This window comes from Chelonoidis abingdonii, chromosome 1 (genome assembly GCF_003597395.2).
Source record: "Chelonoidis abingdonii isolate Lonesome George chromosome 1, CheloAbing_2.0, whole genome shotgun sequence".
NCBI classification, from domain to species: domain Eukaryota; kingdom Metazoa; phylum Chordata; order Testudines; family Testudinidae; genus Chelonoidis; species Chelonoidis abingdonii.
In genome coordinates, this window is record NC_133769.1 from 123,894,792 (window position 1) to 123,908,865 (window position 14,074).

Below are 14,074 nucleotides of genomic sequence, written 5' to 3' on the forward strand. Positions count from 1 at the left end.
AAGTGAGAAGAGCTGTTCACATGGCACTGTTGTAACCAGCGTCACAAGATAATTATGTGCCAGATGCGCTAAAGAATCATATGTCCCTTTGTGCTTCAACCACCATTCCAGAGGGGACACATACGTGCTGATGATGGGTTTTGCGCGATAACAATCCAAAGCATAGCGGACCAATGTATGTTTATTTTCATCATCTGAGTCAGATGCCACCAGCAGAAGATTGATTTTCTTTTTTTTTGATGGTTCGGGTTCTGTAGTTTCTTCATCAGAGTGTTGCCCTGTTAAGACTTCAGAAAGCATTCTCCATAGCCCATCCTGCTCAGATTTTGGATGGCACTTCAGATTCTTAAACCTTGGGCTGAGTGCTGTAGCTATTTTTGGAAATCTCACATTGGTACCTTCTTTGTGTTTCATCAAATCTGCTATGAAAATGTTCTTAAAATGAACATGTGCTGAGTCATCAGAGACTGCTATAACATGAAATATATGGCAGAATCCAGGTAGAGCAGAACAGGAGACATACAGTTCTCCCTCAGACAATTCAGTCACAGATTTAGTTAACGCACTATTTTTTTTAACGAGCATCATCAGCATGAAAGCATATCCTCTGGAATGGTGGCTGAAGCATGAAGAGGCATACAAATGTTAGCATATCTGGCACATAAATATCTTTCAATGCCAGCTACAAAAGTGCCATGCGAACTCCTGTTCTCGCTTTCAGGTGACATTGTAAATATGAACCAGGCAGCAGTATCTCCTGTAAATGTGAACAAACTTGTTTGTCTTAGAGATTGGCTGAATGAGAAGTAGGACTGAGTGGACTTGTAGGCTCTAAAGTTTTACGTTGTTGTGTTTTTTAAGTGCAGTTATGTAACAAAAAAAAATCTACATTTGTACATAGCACTTTCACAATAAAGAGATTGCACTATAGTACTTGTATGAGGTGAATTGAAAAATACTTTTTTTATTTTTACAGTGCAAATATTTGTAATTAAAATGTAAAGTGAGCACTATACACTTCGTGGTGTTTTGTAATATAAATCTATATATTTGAAAATGTAAAAAAACATCCAACATTATTTAATAAATTTCAGTTGGTATTCTATTGTTTAACAGTGCGATTCATTGCGATTAATTTTTTTAAGTTAATCACATAAGTTAACCGACTAATCGACAACCCTAAGAATTACAGATGGTTTTGCAGTATAGGAATATATAATAAAATGGTGATTGTTCTCTAACTATGGTTTATCTGATTCTCAGTATGGCAGGTGTTAGGAAAGTGAAATAGCAACGACCTTCATAAAGTGGCCACATAATAGTGTTGTAATTGGTAATACACAGCAGGACTTCAAGATACATAAAGCAAATGCTGGAATCTCGCAATAAATTTACCATGGGAACATTACATTTTGTCGCTTCGATTGTAAATTGTGTAATGCTGCCATTTTGGATTCTCCTGTTTAACGAAGACACACTGAGAAAAACCTGCAACTGGCCCGTGTGAGCTGATGTGGGCTGCAGGGCTGTTTCATTGCTGTGTAGACTTCCAGGCTTGGGCTGGAGTCTGAGCTCTGGGACCTTCTGACCCTGCAAGGTCGTGGAGCTCGGGCTCCAGCTGAGCCCAGAAGTCTACACAGCAATGAAACAGCCCCAAAGCCTGAGCCTTGCGAGCCTGAGTTGGCTGGCATGGGTCAGCTGCAGGTTTTTCTTTTCTGTGTAGACCTACCCGAAGAACAAACTGCTACACTGCACTTGAAGCTTTCTCAACGTGTTTGGTTGCTTTTTCTTTTGATTTTGAATGTTCTTTGAGGAGTGTTTTTGTGCATACTCCACATCAGGATATGTGATGAAATTTTTCATCAGTGTCCTTGGATCCGCAACTATGCGCTAGATACCCTCATGCTCTTTTATGAGGTCATATCAGGAGGGATGGACCAGCTGCTACTCCAATTCCTTCTCATTCGCCTGTGGCTGTGTTGCAGCATCTGATAGCTAGCCTCTTGGTTTGCTATCCTGTTGCTAAAGTTTTTTTATTTTTCTCATTTTTGTTTAGCACAGTTTGTGCTTTTATAAAGGGGGCATTTCCCCTTCCCTTATTTTGCCTAATTCAGGCCTTTGCTTTTTCTCAGGTCTTTGGGTCATGGCCTCAAGTTTACGTTATGCCCAAGACCCTGGGCTTTAAAGCCTGCCTGACCTGCCATGGGTCTTTCCCCCACAGAGACAATTCAAGCTGCTCCATTGCGTCAGGAAATCTCACATCCCCTCCCAATCTAAGATCTGCTCAGGATTTAAGAGCAGATCTAATAAATTGAGGAAGGACAGGCTCAAACGCCCGTCAGTGGAGTGCTGCCTGAGACCTGTGGGATTTGAGTCACCCCCTTTGTACATCAGATACTCAGAGAGCTCTGGTGATCGTCTCTACTGGCAGTAAGCAAAGACCCCGCAGGCCCTTCAAAACCATCTAAACTGGGGGTTCTCAAACTTCATTGCACTGTGACCTCTTCTGACAGCAGATATTACTACACGACCGTAGGAGTGGGGACCAAAACCTGAGCTTGCTCAAGCCCTCAGGCTTCAGCTTTGGCCCTGGGTGGTGTGGCTCAGGCTTCGGCCTCAGGCCTCAGCAAAGTCTAAACCAGCCCTGGCAACCCCATTAAAACAGGGCCATGAGCCACTTTGGGGTCACGACCCACAGTTTGACAACCGCTGACCTAAACCATTGAAGAAGAGAAGGCTTCCTTCCCCCAAATGGGAGAAAAGAAAGAGAAAAGTTACCCTCAATCTGGGTCTCAGGGGACCTTGTGACTAGTTATGGGAACCATTGAGGCTCCCACCACGACCACAGCACAGGCTAAAAAAAACATGCCATGTACTGAGAAACCATCAGGTAAACTATCTAAAGTGGCACCTACGTTGGCACTGGACTGTGTGACTCTGACATAAGGACTCCCAAGTCAAGTCGAAATCATTGTCAGTACTACCTCCAGTAGTCAGACATGAAGGAGGCACCAGTTGTACTTCAGTGGCATCTCTGGTACTCCTGATGTTTCCTACCAGAGGCCCTGGTACTGTAGTCTTTTGACCCTTGAGGACCTTCAGATTTTGAAGGAGCCATTGTTGCTGAGGGGTACTGTGAGATGCTCCCCACTGGTACCATCTCGCTCGCTGGAGCCTACTTCACCTCCACTACCGTGTTCAATATTGTCTTGCCCCCTGGTACCATCACTGTCTTCAGTCTCTCATAGACTCGTTGTGGATACACAGATGCATTTCCAGTTCTATCAACTAGACACTATCTGATATCTTAATATTAACAGCATCTGGTACTGATGCAATTAAAGAACCCATTCCATGCCTCTGTACTCACTCAAACACTGGTAACTGGCACTGTTTGCCCCTCCAGTTGACACAGGAGACGACTCCTTGTTAGATTCAGAAGTGTCTATTCAGGGTTCCCAGTTGAGCCTCCTTCATTTAGGGTTCACCTTGGCAAAACTTTTAGCAGGGGGTACATCCAACCCTGGCAAGGACAAGTAGGGTCCTGTCCCTTTCCCTCCATCCAATGTGAAGTGCAGATGATTCTGCTCGAGGGGAGGATACAGGTGGAACTCAAGTGGGAGATGCCCTAAGAGTTCCTTGGCCTCACATACTGCTATATGTTTAATCCCGACTCCCCTTCTGCTCAAGCATCTAAACATAGCAAAAAACCTACATAAGAGGATACACTTCCAGACTTGGTACAGCCACTGATCTATACTTCCTCTTGAGTTTCATCTGACACACATTCTCAATTACTTATTCAGTTTAAAAGTCACAAGATTACCCCTGAATTCAGTTAAAGTTCACCTAGTTGTTATAACAGCCTTCCTTCCCTCATTGAGAGGTTTTCAGTCTTCATCTACCCAACCATGGTGAGGTTTCTCAAAGACCTCTTTAAACTTCTTCCCTCCAATTAAAGAACCAGCTCCACCATAGGAACTCAGTTTAGTCCTCAATGCACTGAGGAAACCTCCATTTGAACCTATGGTGAACTATTTCCTCTTTCATCTGTCTGTTAAACCTCATATCCATCACCTTGGTCAGGAGGACACCGGAGGTTGGGGCCTTGATAGCTGACCCACCGTATGTGGGGTTCTATCACAACAAGTTGACTGTATCCATGCCTTCATTTCTTTCCTAAAGTTTCCTCAGAATTCCATCTCAGCCAAGAAAATCGCCTACTGTTTGCTTTATCCCAAGCCTAACTCTTGAAGAGAAGAAATGAGCCTTCATATACTGTTTGCAAGATGAGATCTTACCTTTTATCTAGCTAGAACTAGGCCCTTTAGGGCTTCACCCGTATTTTTTTTTTATCAATTGCAGAAAACAGGAAAGTACAGGTTACTTCCCTTCAGACTACCCAAATGGATTGCAGGATCCATCTTAAAGCCTCAGAGTTTCATCCCCTTCCCACTGGCTGACTCTGCCAGTTGCCATGCTGAGAAACATATACATCACAGACATCTGGTCTTTGATACACATGTTCTCCCTGCACTACGCTCATGTGATTGCTTCCAGAGCTGAGGCTGTTCAACATTCTGTAATGAATCTACCTCCTCAGCACCCTCCTTTATGATAGAGGTACTGCTCAGGAGTCTTTGTGACATGGAGCACTCATAAGGACACTACTTGAAAAAGGAGAGGTTACTTACCTTGTACAGTAACTGGAGCTCTTTGAGTTGTGAGTACCTATAGGTGCTCCACTACAGGCCCTCTTTCCTTTCTGCCTTGAGAGTCTCTTGTTGGACTTGTGTGGTTGAGAAGGAACTAGAGTGGCAGCGGGTTCACCCCTTCCTATATGCCCTTTTATTGGTGCATGAGGGTATCTAGGGAACAAGTATGCACGGACCTATGGCCACTGCTGATGAAAGATCTTTGTTCCAGAGTGCACAGTCATGCACAGGTCCTGAGGAGGACACATCTCAAAAAACTCGAGTTACTGTACAAGGTAAGTAGTCTCTGCTTCTGCCAGATTTCAAATAACAGTTTCAACCCTCAAATAGGTTTAAGGCAAATAGAAAGTTGTAAGTATCAAATATTTCATACGTCATTGATTTACTTTTCTAAAATACTCTACTTTAAATAATGATGAGAGCTCTCTCTTTCAAATAAGAAAAGTTCTTTTGTATGCAAATATTATAATCCTAATTATATGGAAAAGTGGAATAATCTTTTTATTTCCACCTTGTTCTAATATCATTAGGAAACCCATTAGGAGTGTAGTTTAGCCAGTGTTGCGCAATTCCTGGGTTTTCCACAAGTTTTTTTAATGAAGTTACTACTTTTTCTTCTAAAGGTAAGTAGATTTATAATAGGTCCACATTCTTGAATCCATGCTCTTGCATATAACGGGATCTGGAATACTTCAGAGCTAAAATTCAGAAAAGTTAAATGGCTGCATCAGAAAGGTGGCATGTGCGCATCCTTCTTTGGAGACTTTCAAATAAAATCCCTGTGATACTGTCTATCTAAAAAGCTCTAGTTTTGTAGCAATCATATAATTTGAAATTAGGCATGGACTTTAGGTTTCAAGCATGACACTATCATAAGTGAATTTCCATTTATAGAGAATAATTGCATATAATAGCTCTGCCAACACTCAACCAACATCTCTTGGAGCAAGGGAATATTTTTAGTTTGTGATACTTGAGATCAAATAACTGAAGATTGATGCAGATACCACTGTGATGAGCAGGTGTAATCTAAATATCTTAGATCTTCAAAAGCAGGTGGGCAAACACATGTTCTGATGAGGTGGTTTTAACACCGTAGATTTTCAGTGTCTCAACTGGTTGTGTGCAAGAGCATGAACCCTGCAGTGTGGCTCTATTATAATTATTGTCTTCAGAGAACAAGGATTACTGGTAAGTTATTTTTTTATCTTTCCTGGAGTCCTTGGCATTTTGATTTGGTGTTGTAACTACCTGTGGGTCATTCTTTTTTTTTTTTTTTTTTTTTCTTTTTCTTTTTTTGTGCTGCTGCCACCTACAGAAGTGCAGGATGACTGAGTAATTTTCAGCCAGGAATGGGAAGGGTATTATAAATATTTCAGCTGCCACTAAGAATTACTGTTCTTGCCGTTCATTGGGCAAGATTGAGTCTCTATGTATTAAAAATAGAACTTAATATCTTGTAATAGAATTCTTAATTGAGTATTTATAACAGTACTGTAACATACTTGTTCCTATTACAGTGTAGGAGATAAAAGTTTATTTGCTTAATTAATTAATACCTGAAAGTTTCAGGTCTACAAATGTTCTAATATCAACAGAAGTATGATTTAAATTTTGAGTGCAATATTTTACTTTTAAGAAGTCTAACTGAATTTCAATATTTCAGTTTAAAGAAATGAACAACATTTTAGAACCTTTTGTACAGTGCAGAAGAGAAGTTACTCAGATATGTTAGACAATCCGATATTTAAAGTAAATGTAAAGAATGGAAGTTCTGGTCCACTTAAAGGAATGCTGTAATGTGCATACTTCTGCTGTTTCAACAGAAGTGAACTGTTGACTGGCTTTCTTGAAAAAGTAAGGTAATTTATATGTTCTGACACAATAATCTTGTACTACACCTTTGTAGCTAACTTAATATATTAGTTGTAAATCTATAAACATTCTGTACTATCTGGTGTAGGTAAGAGCCAAGACAGAGCGCCAGATGGCATGTCTTCCCAATAAACACAGGGAATAATAAAAACTACAATTGATTTTTTGGATTCAGAAAAAGAATCTATTCTACTGTATTTTCTCCATCTTAAGTGTTTCAGATTGCCTCTTAGGCTTACAAAAGGACTAATTTTCATAAGTTGCTATCTTTGGCAATTTGTTCTTGTCATAGGTTTCACCCCCACTCTGAACTTTAGGGTACAGATGTGGGGACCTGCATGGGAACGCCTAAGCTTAATTACCAGCTTAGATCTGGTTGCTGCTACCACCCAAACCGTTAAACAGTTGTTTGAGTCATTTGGGAAACGCTGTCTTCCCCCCCAAAAAATGTCTCCTTCCCAAGTATTGTAACCCTTCCCTGGGTAACCTTGAGAGACTTCTCCACCACTTTCCTGGTGAACACCAATCCAAACCCCTTGGATCTTAAAACAAGGAAAAAATCAATCAGGTTCTTAAAAAGAAGACTTTTAATTAAGGAAAAAGGGGGTAAAAGAAATACCTCTGAGAGATTAGCATGCAAGCTACTCTTACAGACAGCAGATTCAAAACACAGAGGATGTTCCCCTGGGCAAAAACCTTAGTTACACAAAAGAAAACCCAATTTGATTATGCCTCTAATGCAGAAAGACATCACAAAAGGAAATAAACATAAGCTAATTCATTCCTTCTCTAATCCTCACTACCCTGGTTGATTCCTGGATATTTTCACTCCAGCACAGAACTTAATAAACAGAACAAAGGAAGAACTTCCCTCCTTCCTCATGAAACATCTTGTTCCTCCAATTGATTCCTCTGTTCAGGTGTCAGCTAGGCTACGTGACCTTCTTAACCCTTTACTGTCTTTTTATGATAGTTCAACATTCCAGATAGGTTTTGTGTGAAGAACTTTTTTTATTTGGTTCTGTATCCTTTTCAGCTTTAGTTGGTAATTTCTTGTTTTTAATTTAATTTCCATTCCAAACATCTGACTTGGATAAATCCATTGATTTCTTTTCAAAATTTTCTGTGCCACAGGCTCCCTTTGGAACAGTTAATAGTCCCTATTTCTAAAATACATTTTATAGACACTTCTTTTTACATTTCATCAATGTTCTCTGTAAATTGCATTTATATATGGCCATGCAGCATTCTTCCATATACCATGCATGTCACAATCCTTAGCACTCATAACTTCCTAAACAGCAAAAGAAAAAGCCAGTTTTAAGTAGATTAGTCTTGTTTTAGAGCATTGTTGAGTACTAGGAACTGGGCCAGTGTTTTTCCTATCTCTCAATTTATGTAGTAACCAGGTTCTACTGTATCTCACTCTACGAACAGTTTATATACTAGATACCGAACATGCTTGAAATTAGCTGTCTGTATATCCAAAAAAGAGAATTAATACAGTTTACTTCATTATTTTGACTCGGAAAATCATATTTTGATGAGCATGTCAAGTAAGCTTTAGTTTTATGAAAATTAAGCAGATATAGCAAGTTCATTAGTCCAGGGTGAAGCGCAGGGCATTTAGTATTCTAGATTATCATTATCTAATACTTGAAAAATCAAACATACTATTTTTGTTTTAGATTTGAGACTTTAAGTTGAATTTATTCTCTTTTGTTAGAAGTCAGTGTGCTTTTTTTTTTTGTTTTACATTTAAAATGCCAAAAGTCTGATATTCAAAATGCAAGGCCATCGTTTTATTTTTTTCATCCAGTATTTCTAAGGAACTATAACTTCAGCCATTCTTAGCGTCTCTTTTGCACTGTAAAGGTAAGGAATGTGTGAAAATTCTGGTGTCTTTTTACCACCCCAGTGATGATGCTATTTTAGTACATGAAATTTGCGGATTATATTAAAATACTTCATAAGTGCTAGTTTGCCACATACTTTTGTGGTGAGAAGAAGGGTTGATCTTTTTTGAAAATTTTTATTTTATTTATTCATAGTCTGCCTGATGTGTGGGTAAATGAAAGTGAACGACATCAATTAAAAACTAAAGTAGTTCATTTATCAAAACTACCAAAAGATACTGCCTTGCTTCTGGACCCAAACATATACAGGTAACTTCCTAATTTTAAACCTCTTACTTTATTTCAATAAAGTCTTAAGCCTCACTTAACTTTTTGATGCCAGAAGCCAAGATTGCTAGTGCTTGATGCACCAGTGCAGGTGACATCAATCCTGCCAGTGTACAGGGGTTAAGTTCTGAGGTTTTAAGGCTTTTCAGAATTGCTTAACTTCTTGAACTGAACTCTGCTAACTGAGACACAGGGAATGTATGTATTTACCAAGTGTATTTTACTTTTTTGTGCTTGGTGTACAGAAATTCTAGTAAAGGAGGTACATACAGTGGAATCCTGAAAGATCACTTCTGTTAAGATCACATACTGGTTTGTATACCAATTTTTTTAAAGTCCAAATTTATCTTTTCATATTTTACATTCAGCTGTAATACATGCAGTACTACTTTGGCTATGTCTACACTACAGCTGGGACCGATGCTCTGAGATCGATCCACTGGTGGTCGATTTAGCAGGTCTGGTGAAGACCTGCCAAATCGACAGCAGATCGCTCTCCAGTCGACCCCTGTATTCTACCCCCAACGAGAAGAGTAAGGTAAGGTGATGGGAGAGTTTCTCCTGTCGACCCCCCACGGAGTAGACCCCTCGGTAACTTGACCTAAGGTACATTGACTCCAGCTGCATTATTCATGTAATTGGAGTTGCGTAGCATAGGTCAGCTTACTGCAGTAGTGTAGACATAGCCTTAGAAACCTGTACTTGTATACAAATACTATTATTTTTTTAATACAAGACTCTTTAGCCTTTGGGGTGGGGTGAGGGATAGTATATGTCTTTAAGGAACATACACGTATGGGTTTTTTTAGGACTTCAGATTGGCTTCTAATCATCACATTTCTAATAATTTTTCTTATTTTATTCCTCTGTATTATCCCACGATTGTATCTTGTGTAAAAAATTTTAAAGGTAATCTGAAATGCTTTCAATTCTTTTTAAATAAATTAAGATCCCAAATCAATAACAGGATGATACATGTGTAGGATTAATTATGAAAACTTTAAAAAATTGAAAATCTGGTTGTTTTCATTTACCTGCCATGATCAAAGTTCAGTGTTCCTGTGTTTCTTGACATCACTAAGGTTTAAAGCAATACACGGGACACTCAGCTGAGGTCTGGATGTATATTAAGCCTGGGTGTGTATTAAGCCTTTCAGTTCACCTTCATAGCCAATTTACTTCACTAATCAAATTAATGGATTTTGAGTATGGAGAGAATTAATTTTGCTATATGTGCTGTCTCTCTAAATGTAAGTATTTAAAATACTTACTTGAATATGAATTACTGACGTGAACTAATAATTCATAAGGTGATGAGCAAAATTAGATTGTATCTTGTTTTAAAATGTTTAATACAAAACTGTTTTTATTCCCTGTCTTAGGTATTAGTTACTTGTAATTTTATGGCCCAAATGGAATTTAACTGATGTCCTACAGATCAGTTTGTTTGTTAATTTATTTTTTGCCAACTTTCTACAAGTTCCATGAAAATGGATATGATGATCTTTTCAAATGAAACTGTAATGCTTTTGGGCTAAGAGATACCCCAGTAAAACTACTAAAATACCCCCATGAACTATATAAATTGTACTTTAGAATTTTAACTCTTGGAATTGTGATTTGGTAAATACTGCTTTTTTGGAAACCTCACAGTATTGCGTGATCAAAGAACTGAAACTGGAGCCTAAAACTTGCATGGGGGAAGAATTATTGAAGGGATACTAGTCTCGGTACAAAGGCTGTTACAATGGATCCTAGTATGGGATTTTCTAAAATGACATTTCAGTTTGAATAAAATTTAATGAAAATAAATTGTGTATAATCATGACTCCAAAGTACTCCATATACAACTGTATTGAATCAGCTGTTGAGATGACCTTGAACCATAAATGGATCTTCTTCTTTTGCAGAACAATGCCACAGAAGAGGTTGAAGAGGTAAAAACAAAAGCAACTGGGGACACCTGCAGTCTTAGTCACTGACAATGGAATTAGAAATAAAGTTGCACATTAGTCAAAACCCCCCAACCCACCCTCATCCTTTTTTTTCCCCCAAATCCTTAGATAATATTTATGCTTAGTATAAACATTCTGTGAATGAAGTAGATGCTTCTGTGGAATATATTAATATATTACTGTATATCCACATTGTCATGGAATGGTACAGTGGGAGACTGAGCAAACACTCTTCTGGCAACTTAGTGGAACAACTAAAAGGCTTTGCATGCTTGCTTCTTTAAGCTGCTTTTCTTTTGTTAGTATATACAGTAGTTTGAAAAGAGGAAGTAACTAACCATCACAGCTTACACAGTTCCCAGGAGAACTCTTAACAAGCTGCTAAGAGTTTAACACTCACCAGACAATGAACAAACTACCCAGGCTTTATCCTATTACCTTCTGAGTATGGTGGATAGTGATCAATCATCATTTATACACTTGTGCATCCTTTCACAAAAACTAAGAGACATTAAATGATGTTTAAACAAATGTTAATGGAATGCTTGTTTTTCCCAATCAACTATAAATTCATATATCCAAGTAAGACTGAAAGGTGTTGTTAAGAGTGTTGCAGTATGTCTGACCCTTTTTCAGGACTAGTACTGTATGTTAATGAGGTCTGCTTTTATGTAATCTTTATTACTGAACAGTTTTTGAAAAACCTCTACTTAAGTTAGCAAAATTGGTGTTTGATTTTAATTTTTTGAACTTTTAAGACTCTGTCACTTGTACAGTATATGTGTTTTTTATTTGGCCTAATATTTTCTAGATGTAAAGAAAAAGATATTTTTTTAAAACATCTAGAAATTCAACCTTTATGCACCAAAGTTGGCTCTGAAAAGGAAAATAAAATCACTTTCTTGCTTAATAAGCAAGAAATCATGGATTTTTTTAACTTGCAGAAATAGAAATGTGTGTAACTTGTTAGTCTTGTATGGAGACAAAAATGTTGCATATAGATAATAGGACATTGCTTGTAAATAATTCAGCAGATTTGTAATATATTTTTATATTATGAAATGTACTGTAGATGTTTTTCTAGAGGCATGAAAGTTAAAATGTATATATTATGTTAGAAAATATGGAAGGATATTGTAATTCACTAGCGCTGCCAGAAGAAATGTTTAAAAAAGCACCTTCCTAACAACAAAAAAAAGTCGTTTGCATACCTAAGGGACTGTATACTACTGTTAATATCTGTTGTAAGAAAAAAAATACATTGAACATCCTTCCCAGAAATCTTTGAGGGAGGAACAGAACAGAGGGAGGAACAGAACTCCTTTCTGATAGTGAACGTGAAATGAGTCATTTCCTTGCTGTTGGAAGGAATAATGTAAAATATATGTGGATATATGCAGTCAAACTGCAGAATTAGTCTTCCTTATTGGGGAGGAATTTTCACGTTACTACGGTGAAACGAAAAACCAGCAGTTTTTACACTAAAATTTTATTAAATAGAATAAAACTAGAATTAACCCTTTGGCTGCAGGGTTAAGTGTTTCCTAATATAATACGAATGCATTCTGCATTGGTACTGACGCAAGACTTGCTTGGCTCCAACGGGTTAAATATGTTACTTATATACATGAAAAATCTTATCAAACAAAATGAAGTGCAGATTAAAAGCACCACTAATATAAGATGTTCTGGACTGGTTGTTTAATAAATAAGGTATTATTCATAAGATTTGTAGCAACCTGACTTTATTTTTTAAAAAAGTACAGTGTTTTGTTTAATTTTTTTGCTTGAGCACTTCATCTACTGCTTATTCTGTACCTATAAAGTAATCCACAATCTCTTTGGTTCTTTTTTAAAATTTGTTATAAAATTGCCAAATAGAAGTGTTTCAGATATAGTTTGTATTTGTATTTTTTTAATTTTATTGCTTCATGAGTTCCTTGTAAGTCATCTATAATGGACAGATGATTGTAGACCTTGCCTGAGTATTTTTTCTAATAAAACAGAGCAAATAACCACCTTAGCTTCCAAATTGTAACCATTCAATGAAGGTTTTAAAAGAGCTGAAGATATAAATTAAATATCTTTTTAGTTCCTCTGTAAATGATGGAATGCACACTTAATCAAGAGTTGTTGGATATAAATCCTGTACTGTACCTGTAAACCATTAATAATCAACCAGTGATTGTTCTTGCGTTTGAACAAAGCATTTTGTGATGTCCTAGTGATACAGCAGTTGCCCGGGGTGGGCGGAAGGGCATGATGGGGGAAGAGCCCATTTAAAACCAAAATGCAGGGGGACAGACACAGAGTTAAATCTGAGTTTGCACTGGTAACAAAAAGGTAAGTGAATTTTTTAGCTTTGTTTTAGCTTGAAGAAAGTTTCTGGAATGATTTATGCTTACACATATCCATGTTCTGAATGTATCTAATTCTTTTGTCTGTGCTCCAGATGCAAGAATTAAGTGCCACTGATTTGTTGCTCTAAACAAATACCAACTTTGATAGAGGTATACCAGGCACACACAATGGCAGTTCCACGCATCTGTCTGAGTGACGTTTTGAATGTTACTTAGAGTATTTCTGAAGAATAACATTAATTCTCCAGTTTGGAGTAATTCAGTCTGTTCTCTTTTTATTGGTATCACCCTGATATATAACTTTTACGTTCTTCTGTTCAGAGATCTGTTATAGGATTAACTACAAAAGATAGATTTTAAGTGATAGCAAACAGATGAAAGCAGATTACATAGCAAATTAAAAAACAAACAAACTAAGCTTAATATACTAAATAGATTGAATATGAATTAGCAGAATCTCGTGATACAAGCAGGCTGCAGATTCCTAATGGGCAAGTTGCACTTGCTTCACAGCTTAGAATCCCCAGGTGTTTCATACACAGGCTAGAAATCCCTTTTGCCTGGGTCTAGTCCTTCCCTCAGATCAGTCTTTGTTCCTCAGGTGTTTTCAGGGGTGGTCTTTTGTGGGGAGCAAAGAACCACAGATGATGTTACTCCCTGCCTTGTATAGATTTAGCATAGAGTGGGAACCTGAATTCCTTCAAAGCTGTGCAGGTGCTTGTTAAGCCCCAGGCCCTTTCTCAGGGCTTCAGTGGGGAGAGATGTCTCTCCCCCAGCATGGACCTGCTGCAGCCAGAGGGGCGGTTCCCCTCCCTGGGCCCTAACAGACCTGCCCCAGACTTGCTGCGGCTGGGGGAAGAGAAGCCCTTCCCTCAGTCCAGCGCTGCCGGAGAGGGGCATCTCTCCTCTGGTCCCAACCTGCTGCAGTGACGGAGGGCTGGGGGAGTCCTCTCTCCCCACTGCAGCCCCGGGGCAGCCTGCACTCC

General features: G+C 38.3%; 1 protein-coding gene across 2 annotated transcripts in view; it reads left to right on the top strand.

Annotated features, from left to right (window-relative positions):
- The window catches only part of AEBP2 (AE binding protein 2), an 85,160-nt gene extending 72,409 nt beyond the window's left edge, over window positions 1-12,751 (top strand). The window contains exons 7-9 of one of the 2 annotated variants that reach the window (XM_032796045.2): window positions 8,642-8,755; window positions 9,019-9,085; window positions 10,684-12,751. In XM_032796045.2, coding sequence (XP_032651936.1) covers window positions 8,642-8,755; window positions 9,019-9,073 — 169 coding nt within the window. In that variant the 3' untranslated portion in view covers window positions 9,074-9,085; window positions 10,684-12,751. The remainder of the gene's footprint in view (window positions 1-8,641; window positions 8,756-9,018; window positions 9,086-10,683) is intronic. The other variant, XM_032796046.2, reaches the window with a different exon arrangement.
- The last annotated feature ends 1,323 nt before the right edge of the window (window positions 12,752-14,074 follow it).